General features: G+C 41.1%; 1 protein-coding gene across 4 annotated transcripts in view; it reads left to right on the forward strand.

The window, feature by feature from the left end:
* usp47 (ubiquitin specific peptidase 47) overlaps positions 1–13,242 on the forward strand; it is a 196,946-nt gene that overhangs the window by 98,765 nt on the left and 84,939 nt on the right. For 3 of the 4 annotated variants that reach the window (XM_059652083.1, XM_048545668.1, XM_048545667.1), the window contains exon 2: positions 6,990–7,193. Coding sequence is in view for 3 of the 4 variants with exons in the window: in XM_048545668.1 (XP_048401625.1) it covers positions 6,990–7,193 (204 nt within the window). In the remaining variant the exon portion in view is untranslated. Of the gene's footprint in view, positions 1–124; positions 185–6,989; positions 7,194–13,242 lie in introns of all 4 variants that reach the window. The other variant, XM_048545666.1, reaches the window with a different exon arrangement.

The following is a 13,242-nucleotide window of genomic DNA, read 5'->3' on the forward strand; positions in this document are numbered from 1 at the left end:
AAGATTCTTTTTTATTTAAAAAATCCTGCCATGTGTTTCCTATTGTTTCCTTTTCAAATCAAAACTACATTTTTTAAAATTTAATTTCATCAGATTTAAAATTTATAACACTTGTGCATCTTAGGGAATGTTCTGGAGTTGCAGACAAAGTATCTTTGATGAAATGAAGAAGAAGTTATCTCAGGTAGTATTTGAGTTGTATTGGATGGAAACTGAAAGCAGTATGTGAATAATTAGCATGCCGCAATGCAATTTTGGCTATGACGGGCATGGTCTCAGATTCATGGTTGCAGTGACAATACTAACAAAAACGCTGTATCTTAAATGTATGTGTAATTGCTTAATCTTGATTGAAAAAGTAAAGATTGTGTGTTCACTGTCCATTTCTTTAAGAATAATTATTGTGTCGATTAGTGATATCCTTAATCCTTAATATTTAATTTCCTATTCCTGCCTTGCATAAATCCCTGAGGGCTTTCACAATAGTGGTAACTCCTTAGCCGTGGCATTATTTTTCTGACTTGCTATTGCCAGACTGCCTTGTATGACGTCAAATAAAGCTATTAATATAACTTTTGATGATTTTTACTGTCCTATTATATTTTTGCTCCTCTTATGTGTACTTGATGTTGGATTCACAGGAATGCAAATAATAGGCAATGAAAATGTGGATTTTTCAATGGAGAACTTGAACGAGAACATGTGCACATGAGATTAGAAGAGTTCATTCTCAGTTGACACTCACAACTCTTGGTTCCGGGAGAGGTGCATCACGCCCTTTGGTGTCCCTCCACTTAATCTCTTAAAGGGATCCCAGAACACCATACTCTGAATATTTTAAGGGCTGCTTTTGGTGTAATTTCTGATTTTATTTTTACTGCTTCGATGCAGTGGTGCTACTTTTGCATTGTGTTCCTTTTGGGTTCAGCCTTTCAGCTGTAATAGTATGGACTGCTTTGAATCTAGTATAGGAATATTGGCTGTCTGGTGCCAAAGTTGTCTCTTGGCTTGGCATTCTGCTACTGATGCAATTTCTAAGCCACCATGATTAGCCACTGTTATAAGTAGATCCAACGAACCTTGCATGCTCGATTTGACATGCAGTACACCCAGTATTTACCTATATGCCAGGGTAACCCTAGGACATGTGCTTCCCTCTGCACCAACTACACGCACCTTGCCCCACCTCTGCTGCTGTCTGTCCATCTCTCTCTGTGCCTTTGTCTCCCCTGTTTCTCCCCCACAGCCCCCAGTGTCTGCCTCTCTCTCGCGCCTCCTCCCCTCTCTCGCGCCTCCTCCCCTCTCTCGCGCCTCCTCCCCTGTCTGCCCCTCTCTCGCGCCTCCTCCCGCCCCCACCTCCACCCATCCTTGTTGTCTCTATACCCCCCTCATCTGCTTTCCCTCTGTCTACCTGTCATCTCCACCACCATCTGAAATGCCAAGTTTAGGTTATTAAATTGATAACTGGACAGAAAGCTTGATTAATTTCTCCCTCCTACTGTGTGGATATTTAAAATTTCTTGGTCAAGACAATGCTATTCTGTTTATTTCCTGAACGATTACTTGAATGTGATGGACTCTTTTTATAAAGCAGCAATTTGATATTTCCTTTGAATGTTTATCCAGCTGTTTAAACTGTTGTGACATGTTTTATTTCTTCGGGATGATGAACTAAAATAGAAGTTGTCTTAAACACCAGATGTACTTTGCAACTTAAAAACAATAGAGATCCATGTATTCTTTAACTGTAGAATGCAGTTCTGCATTTTGAAGTAGAGGGAAAATTTGAAACTTGACACCACTGCGAGTCTTGAGTTATGAATATTCTGCTAGACCACGGCCATTTAGTTGAGCTGCAGGGAGTTATGAAGCTGTAAGTGCCAGGGCAGGAGAAAACCTCAAAAGTCTTCTAACAGAAAGGATCCATTTGCAGCTTCACATGCGCACGCGCAAACAGGGACTTTTGATGTTTGGAATTTTATTTATGTTATCTATACTGATTTTTTTTTCCAACGATAGTGTGTATAAAGTGTTTGGGATTCATGAAAGACTGGTTTAAGTTGCATAGTAGCTTAATAGAAATTGATTCTTCCCCTTGTTCTTGTTAGTTAGGTGCTATCCTGCATGGTATAAGTGTTTTTACATGGGTAAATGGGTATCTTCAGTCATACTGTTCCTATTATTGAGGACAGGTTTTAAGTGGACTCTGATGTAAAAGTGTAGGTTATTCCTGCCTTCCATAAAAGGGCAGCATTATTTCTAGTTACTCTGTGAAACATTGCAAGAACTGTTATATCGAAAAGACAGCTGTGACGTGATTCAGAGCAGGTAAGGAGTGGGGAGCCCTTTGGAATGTATTCAGAGTGGTGTTTTGCTTCACACTCCTAAAGTCTAAAGGCATTTTCACAAGGTTTATGTCAGAGCTTTTCCGAAATAGTTATAATCTCTTGTTGCTACAGCACTAAAAGGCCATTTGGCCCATCGAGTCTGCAACAACTCTCTCTTATACAGTGCTGTATAAGAGGAAGGTCAAAAAAGAGAGAAAATCCTATGGAAACACCATGAGGAGCAATGATCTCCATGTGGACTATACTAGCTTCAAAATCCACCCCCCCACCTCATTGCATGACCAACCAACCCCCCTCATCCCCCACCTTGACCCGTCTGTTTTCACTCTCATCTATCTGCTCCTCCCACCACTGCCTACCTGCATTCACCTATCACCATCCCGCCTACCTTCCCTAGCCTGACCCCGCTGCCCCCTCTAGTTATTTCAGAGCGCCCCCCCCCCACCCCACTTCCATTCCTGAAGAAGGGTCCTGACCTGAAACATCAACTTTGCTGCTCCTCTGCTGCCTGGCCTGCTGTGTTCCTCCAACTCCACACTGTTATCTCAGACTCCAACATCTGCAGTTCTTACTATTTCTGAGAAGCGTCTTCTTTGGTTTGGAAAGAGTCTTGGACCATTTTTGTGATTTGGGGTTTGAAAAGTGGACAGTCCTTGGTAAGGAGAGCTGTGAGATCAGAAAACATGGGGCTTGGGGATAGATCTAGCTCAACTGTTGCCATTGCTAGTTTGAGGCAGAACTGTTCCTTGACCTCTCTATATTTCATCCCACAAGTGGTGGAAAAGCTAATGATGGAGATTCCTTACTTGATTATCAAGCACTCTAGATAAGTGGGTGTGGATACAGGGAAACATTTGATAACATTTTTGGAAATACCCATGCACTAGGTCACTTGTGAGAAATAGAGCAAATACATGAATCTATGGTAAGATTTCATAGAATAATTCAAGACTAATATGACGTTTGATGAGAACTCGTCTACTGAGGTAGTATGGGCTGAGGTTAGAAACAGGAAAGTAGAGGTCACCCTGCTGGGAGTTTTCTACAGGCCTCCAAGAAGTTCCAGAGATGTAGAGGAAAGGATTGCCAAGATGATTCTGGATTGGGGTGAAGGTAATGGGGTAGTTGTTATGGGGGCTTTAACTTTACAGATATTGACCAGAAATGCTGTAGGTTGAGTACGTTAGATGGGTCAGTTTTTGTCCAATGTGTGCAGGAGGGTTTCCTGACACAGTATGTAGATAGGCCAACAAGAGGTGAGACCACTTTGGATTTGGTTCTGGGTAATGAACCAGGCCAGGTGTTAGGTTTGGAGGTAGGTGTGCATTTCAGTGATAATGACCACAGTTCGGTTACATTTACTTTAGCAATGGAAAGAGGTAGGTATATACTGCAGGGTAAGAGTTACAATGGGGGAAAGGCAATTATGAGGCGATTTAGGCAAGATTTAGGATGCATTGGATGGAGAAGGAAACTGCAGGGACTGGGCACAGTTGAAATGTGGAGCTTGATTGGGGAACAGCTAATGCGTGTCCTTGATGATAAGTGTGTACCTTTTCAGGCAGAGAGTAAGTGGTCAAGTGAGGGAACCATGGTTTACTGAAGAAGTTGAATCTCTTGTCAAGAGGAAGAAGGAGGCTTATGTAAAGATGAAGCGTGAAGGCTCGGTTAGGGTGCTTGAGAAGTACATGTTAGCCAGGAAGGACCTAAAGAGAAAGCCAAGAAGAGTCGGGACCGGACATGAGAAGCCTTTGGCATGTAGGATCAAGGAAAACCCTAAAGCTTTCTATAGGTATGTCAGGAACAAAAGAATGACTAGAGTAAGATTAGGGCCAGTCAGGGACAGTAGTGGGAAGTTGTGCGTGAGTCTGAAGAGATAGGAGAGATGCAAAATGAATATTGTCAGAATTCACACAGGAAAAAGACAGTGTTGTCAAGGAGAATACTGAGATACAGGTTATTAGACTAGACAGGATTGAGGTTCACAAGGAGGAGGTGATAGCAATTCTGGAAGGTGTGCGAATAGATAAGTCCCATGGGCCGGATGGGATTTATCCTAGGATTCGCTGGGAAGCTAGGGAGGAGATTGCAGAGCCTTTGGCTTTGATCTTTTATGTCGTCATTGTCTACAGGAAAAGTACCAGAAGACTGGAGGCTAGCAAATGTTATCCCTTTGTTCAAGAAGGGGAGGATGGACAGACCAGTGAGCCTTACTTCGGTTGTGGGTAAAGTATTGGAAAAGATTATAAGAGAGAGGATTTATAATCATCTAGAAAAGAATGATTTGATTAGGGATATTCAACACGGCTTTGTGAAGGGTAGGTTGTGCCTCTCAAACCTTATTGAGTTCTTTGACAAGGTGATCAAACAGGTGGATGAGGGTAAAGCGGTTGATGTGGTGTATATGGATTTCAGTAAAGCGTTTGATAAGATTCCCCACGGTAGGCTATTGCAGAAAATACAGAGTCATGGGATTGAAGGTGATTTAGCGGTTTGTATCAAAAATTGGCCAGTTGGAAGAAGACAGTGATGTTTGGGAAATGTTCATCCTGGAGTTCAGTCTCAGGTGGTGTACCGCAAGGATCCATCTTGGGGCAATTGCTGTTTGTCACTTTTATAAATGACCTGGATGAGGGCGTAGAAGGATGGGATAGTAAATTTACGGACGACACTAAAGTCGGTGGAGTTGTGGATAGTGCGGAAGGATGTTGCAGGTTACAGAGGGACATAGATAAGGTGCAGAGCTGGGCTGAGAGGCGGAAAATGGAGTTTAATGCGGAATAGTGTGAGGTGATTCAGTTTGGAAGGAGTAACAAGAATACAGAGTACTGGTCTAATGGTAAGATTCTTGTGGATGAGCAGAGTGATCTCGGTGTCCATGTACGTAGATCTCTGAAATTTGCCACCCAGATTGATAGGATTGTTAAGCAGGCGTGTGGTGTGTTAGGTTTTATTGGTAGAGGGATAGAGTTTCGGAGCCATGAAGGTCATGTTGCCACTATACAAAACTCTGGTGCGGCCGCAGTCGGAGTATTGCTTACAGTTCTGGCCGCTGCCTTATAGGAAGGATGTGGAAGCATTGGAAAGGGTGCAGAGGAGATTTACCAGGATGTTGCCTTGTATGGAGGTAAGGCCTTATAAGGAAAGACTGAGGGACTTGAGGCTGTTTTCGTTAGAGAGAAGAAGTTTAAAAGGTGACCTAATAGAGACATACAAGATGATCAGTGGATTAGGTAGGGTGGACAGTGAAAGCCTTTTTCCTCGGATGGAGATGGCTGGCATGCGGGGACATACCTTAAATTGAAGGGAGATAGATATAGGACAGATGTCAGAGGTAGATTCCTTACTCAGAAAGTAGTAAGGGCATGGAATGCCCTGCCTGCAACAGTAGTAGACTCATCAAGTTTAAGGGCATTTAAATGGTCATTGGGTAAACGTGGATAATAATGGAATAATGTAGGTTAGGTGGGCTTCAGTTTGGTTTCACAGGTCAGCGCAACATTGACGGCCGAAGGGCCTGTACTGCGTTGTCGTGTTCTATGTTCTATGTTCTAAAGGGACTAGATGGCATATATGAGGAAGAACTGGCAAAATTACAGCAGTGATATGAACAAACATGAAGATGTGACCTGAAATGCACTGTCCAGGTGGATGAAGGAAGTACACAAAGTTCTTGTAGTGACTTTCAAAGGGGAACTTTATAAATACATGAAGGAAAAGCACTTGCAAGGTTATAGGAAAGAAAGGGAAAGGAAGCAGGACTGATAGGAAAGCTCATTCAACGAGTAGGCAGTAGTGTGGTGTCTCCTGTACGATACTTGGATTCAAGGTTGCATCAGCAGTACAATTTCTGCAAAGATTCTGATCTGCCTTTGCTTTACAATTGATCATGTAATTTGCTTGCTCAGAATTTGTTTTTGTAATCCTGACTGTGTATTTTATTTGAATCCTGATTTTATTTTTGTTTTTGGGCAATGTAATTTATATAAGTAAGGTTTAAGTCTTCCAAGTCCTACCAGACCAGTGGGCTTCTCTTTCAATGGAGAGAGACAACTGGTGGTAGGTTAACCTGAAGGCTACCACATTGAGAAACAGTCTTTATAGTAACCTCAGTTTCAGGAATTGAACCCATGCTATTGGCATCACTCTGCATCACAAACCCAGCTGTCCAGTCGACAGAACTAACCATCTCCCAATTCGTATAGATATGGTGCTACCAAATGCTGCAAATAAAATATGTTGTTCTAAAAGGGCTTGGAAGATTAGATGTCCCAGCCAAGAAAACAGAGTTTGGAGAACTGCCTCAGAATAAGAGGCTAATTGTTTCGAATTCAGTTGATCTGAAATTTCAGAAGGTAAGTAATCTATGGAACCTCATACTCCAAAGGTTTTTGAATGTTCCATCATTAAGCTGAGACAGTTTTTTTTTAATTTGGAGGGAATCAAAAGATATGAGGAGAGGTTGGGAAAACAAGATTGGAACAGTGATCAACCATGATTGTATCGAATAATAGAGCAGACTTGAAGGGCTGGATGATCCATTCCTGCTTTTAGTTCTTATATTCTTATTGTAAATCTTTGATTCTGTTCACTGATATGTAATGACTGATCTTTGTTAAAAAACACAAAATTTCTCCATAGTCAGAGACTGCAGCAGATGAACCACGGGTGCTGTGCATTGTTCAGGACACCACCAATGCCAAGGCAGTTACTCAGCGGCTCACCCTAAATCTTCCTGCATCTACTCCGCTCAAACGGCTGTTTGATGACGTAGCATCTAAAGCGGGTTACGTTACTGGCACCTTTGAATTAGTCTGGACCAATGGTCTGAACAACGCTGACCAGGTGAGTTTAAAAATTAACCTTGGGCAAGGGAATCAAAAGGGTTTGTCCTTGTTGCATTGACATATAGTGCTGCTAAGTTATTTAGACTGGCACATTCACATTTGGGAAACCTTGTTTAAAAACTCAAATAAAAACTCCTTCATAGACATGTAGGCTGATGGCCGACGTTTGCATGCAGCGACCAATTCAGCGATAGTCATATGTGCCTGTCTCTCCATTTATATATTTTTCCACAGTAGACCAATTATTTTGCCATCTAAATTTGCCTTGTTAGCTTTGACTTATGGTGCTTCCTAACTCTCCTTCCCTTGTATAGCTTTGCTGTCTGACCTGTTGTCTGTTTAGGCTTGTTTATTTTTAGAGGACGTGAAGATCAATATATAGCTTGCTACTTAAAAGTTTGCTGGAATTCCTAAAGAATATCAGGTCCGAGTTTATTTTTTATCCTGTCTGTATATGTTTTTGTACTGCATTCATTTTATTACAAATTTTCTTTACTTTGCTGGAATTTTAGTGTATCTTAGCTTTTTATTTCATTAACAAGAAGTGGATGTTTCTGGCAAGGCCGTCATTTATTTGCTGTAATTGCACTGTTGTGTCTTTGACCACCGCCTTTGTTTGATGTTTATAAAATGTAGGCACAATTGGGCTGCTTGTTCGGCCATTTGAGATTGTTATTATGAATCAAGCATGTTGCTCTGAGTCTGAACTTGTACATAGGCCACACTGAGAAGGTTTTTCTTCCTAAAGAAGTGAGAGGACTAGATATGTTTTTGATAGTCCAGTAGTTTCATGGTGAACATACACTAATTTTTTAATTCGCAATTTTATTTGGTCAAAATAATTTAAAACTCCAGCACCTGTTGTGATTTGAAATCTAACCACTGAATTAAGGTTTTGGAGTAGATCTGTAGCTCGGGTTGTTTGGTGTTGAGGCTGGTTGACTCGCTGAGCTGGTTTGTTGTTCCACAGACGTTTCATTACCCTGCTTGGTAACATCCTCAGTGCAGCCTCTGATGAAGCGTCAGTGTGTTTTTCCTGCCTGCTTTTTAGGTGGGAAAACACACCAACGCTTCAACAGAGGCTGCACTGAGGATGTTACCAAGCATGGTAACAAAACGTCTGCGGAACAACAAACCAGCTCGGTGAGCCAACCAACCTCAATAACCACTGAATTATTAACCAAATTACTAGTTCAGCAATATTACTACTATGCTACCTCACTTGTAATAATTTTTAAATATTTTTTATTTTGATTGGCTTCCTTATTCTGCATTTTTTTAATTGCTTGATTTTTTTTCTTTTTCGGCATCTCTTCACTGATAGTGACTATGAATTATGGATAAAATAAGCATTGGCTATGGTTTTATCTTGCTGTTACAAATAGCTGTTCATGGGAATCCCTTGCCAAATGTAAAGGCTTTTTTTAAAAACTGTAGTAGGGAATATTGGAAAGGATGGAGATTGTGATCTGAGAGAAGGAGAAAAAAAAGATGATTTATTTCATTGTCCTAGCTCCTCCAGGCTGGTAGATCTGAAAATTCTTAAATCTCAGTAAGACAACATTACTGGTAGCCTATGCATCCATCATTGCTCCTCAGGTTACGTATGTCCAGTACTCTGTTCTACACTTTCCGTCTACCCTGATGATTCCGAAATTACTTCCCTGTGCGTACAAGATACTGAACAGTATTGTTTCCTTTTTATGGCACCAGTGTCTCCTAAATGACACTCAGTCCCTGGAGTGGTCTCCAAGTAATCCCAAAACTCGGATTGTTGTTCATTTGAGGATTCCATCTGTGCACTGTATGGTTAGATGGTGATTTCCTTCTTTTGAATGAACAGTACTTAGAATTTTTTTTGTTTATTCATTCATGGGATGAGGCCGTCGCTGGCCAGGCAATATTTATTGCCTATCCCTAATTGTCCAGAGGGCGGTGAAGAGTCAGCCACATTGCTGTGGGCCTGGAGTCACATATAGGCCAAACCAGTTATGTTTCCTTCCCTAAAGGGCATTAGTGAACCAGGTGGGTTTTTTCCAAGAATTGACAATGGATTCACGGCCATCATTAGATTCTTAATTCCAGATATTTTATTGAATTCAAATTCCATCATCTGCCATGGCAGGATTCAAACCCGGGTCCTTAGAATACTATCTGGGTCTCTGAATTAATAGTCCAGCGATACTACCACTAGACCATCACCTCCCTGTCTCTGTTGGATAAAGCTCACAGTAGAAATTCACTGGTCAGATAGCCTAGTTTAGTGCTTCACTATGGTGTCTCAGGCCCAACAATCTTCAGCTGCCTAAACAATAATGTTCCTTCCATCATAAGGCTGGAAGTGGGAATGTTTGTTAATAATTATGTAATGTCCTCCAATGCCAAATAAATCCTTGTCTAAATTCAGCATCACCTGGACAGCAAGAGAAAACGGGAAAAAGATTTATTAAGTTAACTCTTTCTTAAAAAAAAAGACCTCTGACCTCTGGGAACATTCTGACAAAGAAAGATCCGAGTACAATCCAAAACCCAGTGTCGGGCTGTTTAAATTTGTGCGAGCGCTCCCGAAGTTTAGTGAAAGGTATCCTGAGGCCATTTTGATTTTTTTCTATTGAAAAGATAGCTAAATAGATGAGGTGGATGAAAGAAAACTGGGCATTGCTCATTTAAGGCTGGTTGACAGAGCTTGTAAAATTTAAGCCGTGTTTTCTGCGTAGGCTTCTGAGAGGCCTGTAGGCAGAAGGCTCAGAATATTTGGAAGTAGCCTGGTCAGACTGTGTAGAATTTGAGAGGATTTAAAAAAAAATTACTTTTGGATGCATGCATTAAATAAAGTGATTATATATGAGACCCTTAGGGAAGTACTACTTTTAGAAGAGTTTAAAAATTCACTCCCTTCATTAGAATGAACCCACATAAAACTCGCACAGAAAACTTGCAAAGTAGCAGCAACAAGACAGTCAGTTGAGATGACTGATAATTACAAGGTAGTCCACAAATGTGTCACTCTCGCCAACCTGAGAAGAACAGATGGTGGAAAAGTGAAAGAAGGTCAGGTGGCCAGGGATGAAAAGGGACAAAAAGGAATGTTCCAGGATATCTCTGTTGAGCCAGAGGAACGTGCTGAGGATGGAAGAGAGTTTGAAGGTCTAAATATTTCCATCGCAAGCAGATGGGACACCTTTGTGCAGATAATTGAAAGTTCTCGGGTAAATCTACTGAATTTATTATCAAGGTCAGTGCAAAGCGAGGTACTGTCACTGAGAAGAGAACAAGTTATAGAGCATAGAACAGTGCAGGCCCTTCAGCCTTCAATGATGTGCCGACCTGTCATACCAATCCGAAGCCCATCTAACCTACACTATTCCATGTACATCCATAGCTTCGGCTTCAGCTGTGAGAACAAATTTAAACCTTAGCGAGAGGCCCCAGGTAGAAAGCAACGTACTTCAGAGTTGTAGGGAGTTTTGACAAAAGGAAACTTATTTGCTATTTATCAAATGAGACAAGTAAATTTACAGTCAGAGATACATAAGGGACTTAAGTTCTTTTATTGGTGAAAGGTATGAATTTTCCACCAGAAAACGACAAGCATGCCAAAGTTCTAGTAAACAGAATTAGCAAAAAGTATGACCTAATGCTTGGGATGTAAATGTCGGGGTTGTCCATAGTTTACCTTGGTCGGATTCGAATCACTCCTGCGCTATGAAACAAAGGTGGTATCTTTTCTAGTAGTAACACAAAGATCAAATGAAGTTAAGGAGACAGCAAATACACGAAAAGGATGTAGGAATTGTTCCTTCATGTGTGGTGACTTGAGCAGTGGCTAAATAAAGTCTATCATTGGAATTGACTTGATACTGCAGACAGATGCATAATTACGTTCTTTGGGATTTGGATTATCTGAAGGAGGCAATCAGTAATTCTTCTCTGAGGCTCAGCAGACCAATCTAGAGTTAAGTAAAGTAGCCTAATGAGCAGAAATGGAAGTTAAAATTGCTGGATTTCTGGAATGTTAGTATGTGAGAAATACGAGAAATGGAGACCTGCTCATGGACATGAGGATGAAGCGTATGTGGTAGTTCACCAAATAGAGCTTTTCTTTAAAAATACATTCGTGGGAAAAGGGAACCACTAACCAGGCCAGCATTTATTGCCCATCCCTAATTTCCCAGAAGGAAATTCAGTGTCAGCCACATTGCTGTGGGTCTGGAGTCACATGTAGACCAGACCAGATAAGGATGGAAAGGTGAGTGAACTGTATGGGTTTTTATGGCAATCAACAATGATTTCATAATCATTATTAGACTCTTAATTCCAGATGTTTATTGAATTCAAATTCCATAATCTGCCATGACAGGATTCAAACCTGCGCACCCAGAACGTTACTAGAGTCACTGGATTAATAGTCTAGTGATTATACCATGAGGCCAACACCTCCACTGCCTAATAATTGTTGAGAAATGTTGAGGCAGCACTGCTACCCACTGAGTCACCGTGGCTCCCTTACAGGGAAGAATACAAGGAAGGCTTACCATGTCTAACAGAATATGCACATGTTGCATTCAATGTGCAAGTCCTGGCATTGCTGTCAAATAAGTGACTTTCCTTAACTACCTCCTTGAAAGTCGCATCAAAGGCAGACAGGATGGTGAAGAAGGCATTTGTTACACTTGCCTTCATTAGTCAGAGCCTATGAAATTCTTATGGAAGGACATGTACGAATTTGGAAGATCCAAGCACTTAAGTCAACATTTTCACTGGACAGGTCTTCATAAGGGTGTATACAGTTCTGCAGAATGTGTCCTGCATGCTACCTGATGGGAAAACTATAACATGCAATGAAGTCAGCATTTTTCCAGTACCAGTTTTGTTTTGAGGAATTAAGTTAATATGGTGTTCATGGGTTGCGTGGAAACTTTACTGAAAACAAAAGCAAGATGCTGGCATATCCTTATAGCCTGGACATGGCTGCTTGATTTACTGAGGCACTGCCCTTAAGAATAATTACTGCTAAAGCAGGAATGGAGAAGCTAACTCAGGTTATTTTTTCATGAGTCTTCCTAGAAATCTCACAACATTAATTATATGTTTTGTTCTATTACCTTGATAGAGCTATTTGGAAAGTGAAGGAAAGTGCTTTGGTGATAATGGGAACTGCAGATGCTGGAGAATCCAAGATAATAAAATGTGAGGCTGGATGAACACAGCAGGCCCAGCAGCATCTCAGGATGCTCCTGAGATGCTGCTGGGCCTGCTGTGTTCATCCAGCCTCACATTTTATTATCTGAGAGTGCTTTGGTATTTGGCCTTAAGTTAAGGGAGGAGAAGCATGTGAGGCAGGGTTGTCAAGTTGATCTGAACAGAAAATCCACAAGTTCAGGATAAAACTTATTTTTTCTTTTGAAAGTGTGATTTAATGATCTTTGCAGTATTGTATCTCTTGAGCAGGCAGAGTTTAAAAGATTTCAGAAACAACTGTGCATGATTAGTGACTTGACTTGACATGCCAGAATAACAGCGAGCGACTTATGCACAGTCTTCACTTTATCACTTTGTCTTGAAGAATAATCTATTGGCTGAAGTGTATTTTTCAGCAGGCCAATCTACTTTTTTCCCCCCATTTTCACTTCACCTGAAGACAGTGTTTTGTGAATGTTTGGAGGCCTAGGGCAGTATTGTAGAACAGAGACACTTAGGGGTTCAGGTGCATAATTCTTGGAAGTTTGCATCATATATAGATGAGGTGGTTAAGGTGGCATTGAGCCAGCTTGCCTTCATTGCTCAGATCTTAGAGTATAGGAGTTGGGATCTTATATTGAGTTTGTACAGGATACTGGTGAGGCTTCTGGACTTCTGTGTCCAGTTCTGGTCACCCTGTTATAGGAAGTATATTATTAGGCTGAAGAAAGTTCAGAAAAGATTTACCAGGATGTTGCCTGGAATGGAGAGTTCGAGTTATAAGGAGAGCTGGATAGGTTGGGACTTTCTTCACTGGAATGTAGGCAAGAGGTGACCTTTTATAGAGGTTTATAAAATAATGAGGG

The sequence above is a fragment of the Stegostoma tigrinum genome, chromosome 17, assembly GCF_030684315.1.
Source record: "Stegostoma tigrinum isolate sSteTig4 chromosome 17, sSteTig4.hap1, whole genome shotgun sequence".
NCBI lineage: Eukaryota > Metazoa > Chordata > Chondrichthyes > Orectolobiformes > Stegostomatidae > Stegostoma > Stegostoma tigrinum.